This window comes from Zingiber officinale, chromosome 7B (assembly GCF_018446385.1).
Source record: "Zingiber officinale cultivar Zhangliang chromosome 7B, Zo_v1.1, whole genome shotgun sequence".
In the NCBI taxonomy this organism is placed as follows: domain Eukaryota; kingdom Viridiplantae; phylum Streptophyta; class Magnoliopsida; order Zingiberales; family Zingiberaceae; genus Zingiber; species Zingiber officinale.
This window is the reverse complement of record NC_055999.1, coordinates 3,692,519-3,698,882: the sequence shown is the minus strand read 5'-3', so window position 1 is coordinate 3,698,882 and position 6,364 is coordinate 3,692,519. Positions and strand designations below refer to the sequence as shown.

General features: G+C 39.6%; 2 protein-coding genes across 2 annotated transcripts; both read left to right on the top strand.

Annotated features, from left to right (window-relative positions):
- Nucleotides 1–594: 594 nt before the first annotated feature.
- LOC122005083 (transcription factor DIVARICATA-like) lies at nucleotides 595–2,704 on the top strand. The gene is made up of 3 exons (XM_042560000.1): nucleotides 595–1,182; nucleotides 1,272–1,814; nucleotides 1,997–2,704. Exons 2-3 carry the CDS (start codon nucleotides 1,360–1,362, stop codon nucleotides 2,478–2,480), a joined length of 939 nt encoding a protein of 312 aa, XP_042415934.1. The 5' UTR covers nucleotides 595–1,182; nucleotides 1,272–1,359; the 3' UTR covers nucleotides 2,481–2,704.
- A 2,870-nt stretch (nucleotides 2,705–5,574) lies between these two features.
- On the top strand, nucleotides 5,575–6,335 carry LOC122005081 (josephin-like protein). Its single transcript, XM_042559999.1, has one exon. The coding sequence runs from the start codon at nucleotides 5,615–5,617 to the stop codon at nucleotides 6,017–6,019; it is 405 nt and encodes a 134-aa protein (XP_042415933.1). The 5' UTR covers nucleotides 5,575–5,614; the 3' UTR covers nucleotides 6,020–6,335.
- Nucleotides 6,336–6,364: the final 29 nt, after the last annotated feature.

Below are 6,364 nucleotides of genomic sequence, written 5' to 3'. Positions count from 1 at the left end.
AAATACATGGCACATTTCATTAATGTTTTTACGATGATACATATAATAAAAAAATTATCGAGAAGAATTTAATCTGATCATTTAAAATCATCCTGCACTGGAAAAAGTAAACAAAAAAAGAATATCTATATTAGCGAGCAGTGAACAGGTGAAACCGCGAATCTATTTAAACTACTGCGTCCATGTTCCTCTGCCGATTCTGCACCAGCAGCTGTCCTCCAATGGAATCTCGAAACCTAAATCCCTCCCTATTCAATTGAAGCCTCACAATCACACTGGCCATGAATGGGTGCTCGACACATCTACACACTAGGGACAAGCCTCACAAAATGCTCTCGAGCGATGCGGTTGAGAGAGAGCAGTAAAAACAGAAGATTGTCACACACACAAATAAAACAATTGACGGAGCTCAGGATGTACACCAGTTGTCCATATCAACTGCACCAGACAGTGATTCCAACCGCCTTCCAATCACCGGAAGATCAAGGAAAACACACTCTTCATAATTTACCCTTTACTTCTGTCAGATTCTCATTTGATTGGATCGAGTAGGCCAAATTTAAAAAAAAAACAAGAATTAGAGGGGCAGATGGGCTAGTACTCATTGCCTCAGGACCAGAAGGGGGAAATTGTTTCTCCTCTCTGAGTGAGAAAACAGTGGTTGGGTGACTGAATAAACAACAAGAACGAGTAGGTTAGCTTGCTATCATATCATTGTATGGTTTGTCATTGTAGGCTTCTGATACAAAAATAAACCAATGCAAGAGTTAATGAGAATGATCGGAAGTATAAGCTTTGAGGTCTAGCAATGGTCTCTGGTCTGTCTTTATGAAGGAACAAAGGGGAGAATTTTCCACTTTAGTCGATTGGGAGGCCACAAATTTTAAGCTTCCAGAGCCAGTCGTAGCAGGTTCACCTCCGTTTGTGCTCTTTTCCCTCAGATCTCTGAAGGCAGGAAACTTGGATTAGAATACAGAATCCAGGAGGAAAAAAGGGAGGGTGGAAAGATTGGAACTTCTGGATTCATAGATCTACCACTTTCTGACTGCTTTATACTAGTAAAGTTCTCCGAGGGGGGAAGGAAAGCCAAGGGAGAAGGAAAGGTTGCATCTTTGCCTCCGCCTCTTTGTTTGCGTCATCTCCTCGCTCACACTTCTCCTGTCGTTGTCCCTTTCTCGGCAGGTAGGCGTGCTGCTTCCGAGTGTCGATTTTTTTTTTTTTTTATATGTTCTTATCTCCAGTTTCTGATCGAGTTCTTGTGAATTGAGAAGCCTCTTGGTTAGTTTTTGCTCTCAAAAATCGTGGTCAAGTTCATATTTTGTGGTCGGGGGGCCAAGGGTTTCGGCAGCGGAGCTCCGGATGATGACAAGATATTGCGCGGATGTGCTTCCGCAGAAGGAGACGGGCCCGCAATCGTACTCCTCTAATTGGTTCGCCGGCCGGGAGAGCAACGGCGGTCGCCGCAGCGCGTGTTGGACGCCGCACGAAAACAAGCGGTTCGAGGATGCCCTAGCGGAGGTCGATGCCGACAGCCCCGACCGGTGGGAGAAGGTGGCGTCTTTAATCCCGGGGAAGACTGTGGCAGATGTGATGAACCATTACGGTGAATTGGTCGACGACGTGAGCGATATCGAGGCCGGGCGGATCCCGTGCCCCGAGTACTACGGCGCTTCATCTTTTACCCTCGACTGGGAGAGCAGTTACGATTCTGAAGAATGGAATAACTCGTTCTGCAACTCCGGCAAGCGATCGTGTATCAGGGGATCAGATCATGAGAGGAAAAAAGGAGTCCCTTGGACTGAAGATGAGCACAAGTAAGCTCAGTCCCTTCCTTGTTTGTCATGCCCATCTTCTTCTTCTTCAACTACATACAGAGTCTAATTCCATGATCTTGTCTTTTTATCTGTTTCGAGTTGTCTAGCTTTCTTTAGGTTGTTCTTGCGAGTAACAGAACATAATCTCGGCTGACATGGGAACTCTGTGTGAAAATTCTCAGGTTGTTTTTGCTCGGCCTTAAGAAGTATGGCAAAGGAGATTGGAGAAACATATCCCGAAATTTTGTGATCACCAGGACTCCTACTCAAGTAGCAAGCCATGCACAAAAGTACTTCATCAGGCTCAACACGGGCAGCAAAGACAAGAGAAGATCCAGCATACATGACATTACTACTGTCGATTTGCCCAATAACAATAGGCCTCCTTCGCCATCAACTCAACCATCTACTATTACCTCACAGTCAAGCTTGGGCATGCCACCCACATTGCCGTGCCAGCTCTCTGTTATCGTCGATGCAGATCAGCTCGGCGAAGTAGCAAATGGCTTCAATCCATCATTGCGTGAGAATCAGTTTGTGCAAAATCAGTTAGGAATAAATCCATCTTATATGAAACTACGATCTCAAAATCCACAGCTCATGGATGAGATACTGTCCAGCATGGCATCCAAAGAGACGTTTCCCGTTGGATTTTCGATGCAGTGAGTGGATTTTTCAAACCCACATGAATGCTTGAGATCAATATGATGCAAAGATGGCTGAGAAAATGCATCTAAGCTTTCCAATTGCTGCATCCAGTGTCAGTTCTACTAGAAAGTTTTGTTGCATTTCGAATTATATATCTCGCGGTATTGATTGATAGAATTGTATATGCTTAAAGCTTTGTTAGTATTTTTATGATAATGAAGTGGATGGAAAATATAACTATTTTTTGGCTTTTGAGTTAGAAAAACTAAATTACTCAACCATAAGTTAAAGAAGATAACCCAGTAGTGGCAAAATATATCTGTTAGTTGGACTTTAAACTAAATTATACACTCGACCAAGCAAATTAGAGAGGAAACATTATTTATCGGGCTTGTGGCTTTGCATGGATTGTGAACCAGTCATTTGCTTCAATGCTTTGGTATAATGCGGGCATCACTATCGTCCCAAAAAAGTTGGATATTTAAACTCCTACCAGCAATTGTTGGCTGTGATGGCCATTCCACAAAGGGACAGGTGACCAAAGAGTAAGCCTATTGCTTTTCCAACATCATCTTGATGCTTACTGTTTGTTTCCACAATTGCCACCATTGTTCTTATTGGAACCTTTCGAACATGAGCTTGCAGTTTTGTAATGTAAGATGCTGCAAATCCTTTGACTGTGAGAATGCAACAGACCAGGGTTAATTCTAAATGTTAGTATGCATCTTCAATTCCAGACAAGTCATCTTCATTGACTGCTTTTGGCCTTATGTTACTAGTTTTTGTCTGCCAGTTGAGCAAAAGAAGGATTCAGTTCTACGCAATTCTAACTGTGATGTGCTAGTTTATATATATATATTTAAAAAATACATAATATAATATTTAACGTGTTAATCTTCTTTTTTCTGAAGCAAATAAATCAATTCTAGTAACTTCGTAAAACGTCATGTCATGCGTTTACAGCAAGATTCCAAACTTCAACAGAATAACATGGTGATGGAACCATTAAATGGATGGAGACCATCCGAAACAAGGACCAGTGTAGAGCAAACACGTCGAGTTTTATAGGGATTTTCGTTCGAATGGCTTAAGCATATATTGCCACCTATTGTCCACTATTTTTGAATGCCAATCATATGATACTATCAATATATTAAATTTAGTGACTATCATTATTTATTAATTAACATATTTATGATATAGCAATAGTTAAAAAAGTGAATAACATTTAAATTAGGAAAAGATTATTAACAAAATACTCGAACGTCGCCTTTAGATGTTAACTATCAATCAGTAATTTGGATATTTTGCCATGAATTTATCTGAACCTAGCAAGATCAGTAAACGAGAAAATTGTTTCTTTTAAATCAGCTTCGTGACACAATAGTTGTCTCATTCTGAGGGTTAATTAGATAGGACGAGTGTAAGAGGTCTTCTGATTATCAACTAACGAGATCAGATCTATTCTTAACTCTAATATATGTCTCATCAGACCTAATTCAATGGTTATAGGATAGCCCAATAGCCTAACACAAATTTCTTTCTGGTTCCAAAAGGACGTAAAAATGGGTTGGACCGAGATGTTCAACTAGGTCTACCGTGAAACGGTTCCAATTGAAGCAAATTCACCTGTTATTCTCTTAATTGTTATTAGTATTTTTTTTTTTTCAGATTCCCTGAAGCAAATTCAAGGAATCTAAAAAAAAAACAAATGAACTCTTATGAAACAAATCTTAATTATCTATTTTGGTCTTATGGTGATTATTATTATTATAATAAATCAAACTAAGAAACACATTCCTATTAAATCCTTAATCTATTATATTTCTCAACCCATCCAATTATTTGGACAAATATAGATGATTTCTTAGCACATCCACAATGGATTAATAGGATGTTATAACACCTCCTTAGTGGTAACACCAGTATGAAAGGGTGTTATAGCACCCCTTCATTTGAAGGTGTTAAAAGGTATTGAATGCATTCAAGTAAATATGGGGTGGGCTAGGCTTGGGTGGGCTAGCCCCTAGCCCACCCCATGTGTGTGTGTGTTTTTTTTAAAATTTTATTTATTTAAAAATTATAAATTTTAATATTATTTTTAAAAATAGTATTATTTTTTTAAAATAAGATTATTATTAAAAATAATAATAATAATTTTTATATTTTAAAATATATTTAAAATATATTTATTTAATATGATATAATTTTAAGATAATTGAATAGACTATGAACTCATAAATAATGAGTGTTAATGTTAAAAGAAATATAAGCAAAAGAGATATGTTGTTATAATGAGTATGTAGCAGTGGACCCCATATTTTTTAATGAGGTGATGAATATTACAATAAGAGTGGATTATGAATACCCTTATGTAAAAAATTATAGTTTGAATGTTAGTATCACATAACTCTTATAGATAAAAATACTCAACAATATGTCTAATTTGTCTGTCACAAAACATGGATATCATTGCCATATATGATTTTGAAAATTTGGAAGTTCAAATTTAGAGTTAAGTATTTAGCCAAAAAGTAAATGAACAGATAAATTATGAGCTACAAAACCTTTGCTTTTAATTTTTGGACACTTGCTCACTCCCACCACATATTTGCTCCCGCTGGTCGCCGATACGTCACTTTGAAACCAGGGCCATATCAAACAAACAGTAAATTATTCTCAAACAGATTGCACCAAGATACGACACAAGCCCAAAGATGCCATGCTAGTCGACCATTAGCACTCATCGATCCAGTTAACTTTCATGACAAACTCAAATACCGCATCCAGGAGAAAAAACAGGAAAAGAAAGGTAGGCAAAATGGTCGTCATGGACCCAAAGCACTCCATAGAAAGATCACGCGAGAAGAAAGAGTAGGGCAAAGTATAACAGAACAAAGAGAATGAGGAGAAGTTCCAAGAGAGCGCACCTCAAAAGAAACAAAGCAGCGTGACGGGCTCAAACTGTCATCTAGCATGAAGTCGCTTTCTCCTCTCGCAAGCCTTGACGAACCTTTATCTTGCACCAAGGGTGATAAGATTCTTCAACCATCGGCCAAAGCGTGACGCCAAGCATATACCATCCCGGTTGGTGTTCCGCTAGTCCAAAGCCAGCCATTCTCTTTGACCTCTGTTTTCTTGGCTGCCTGAGAATGTCTCGCCATAAATGTTTACACTATCTTCTCGAGTGCGATGACAGCATGGACTTCCGCAGCTCCAATGATATAGAGAAGCACGTATTTCATCAAACATCTAGTGGGCATTGCGAAGAAGATTCAACAGGGAGGAAACGAGGAGGCAGGGGCATCTCCTCTCGGCTGCTCAAGAATGCTCGTTGCTCGTGGGCGAGAGTCCTTCGCCTTCTCGACGTCAGGGCGTCGAGGACTAATCAGAAGCCCATCTCGAGAAGCAGAAGCAGGATGTGGCAGCCAACAGCCAAAGTCTCTTCTTCGACCATGACTCCACAGAGATTTGCTGCGCCAGGAGATACTCACCTGTCGGAGGCCATTGAAGACTGCATCAAGTTCCTCAACTCGTCATCCAAGAGGTCGAGCTAGAGGAAGCTGAACCTGCAATTTGTGTTAGCTTTATATGAGATACTAGTACCCTCTCCTGTGAACAGTTGTTCATGAGATTCACTAGTTGGTTTTCTTGGTTCTTCAGTATTGCCCTTGTATCTTTGCACGTGGAAAGTGGGAAAAGATATTTTCCACCTGCTAAAAAGTTTTTAAAAATCAGAATAATAATTGCAATAGCTCATGTGTTGCATGAGAACTACACTGTACACTGATTTTGGACCTGCACACATCGCATTGGTACAATGTGCTATAATTGTAGATCCAACCCACATTTTAGTGTCATAACTTAGCTGTCATTCAGGCCTCATTCGCAGATATGATTGT

What these genes read in the sequence shown, in the direction of transcription:
- LOC122005083 (XM_042560000.1), top strand. Translation starts at nt 1,360, where the DNA reads ATGATGACAAGATATTGCGCGGATGTGCTTCCGCAGAAGGAGACGGGC. An exon ending in TGGACTGAAGATGAGCACAA is followed by an intron (nt 1,815 to 1,996) that starts GTAAGCTCAGTC and finishes GAAAATTCTCAG; the next exon opens with GTTGTTTTTGCTCGGCCTTA.
- LOC122005081 (XM_042559999.1), top strand. Translation starts at nt 5,615, where the DNA reads ATGTCTCGCCATAAATGTTTACACTATCTTCTCGAGTGCGATGACAGC.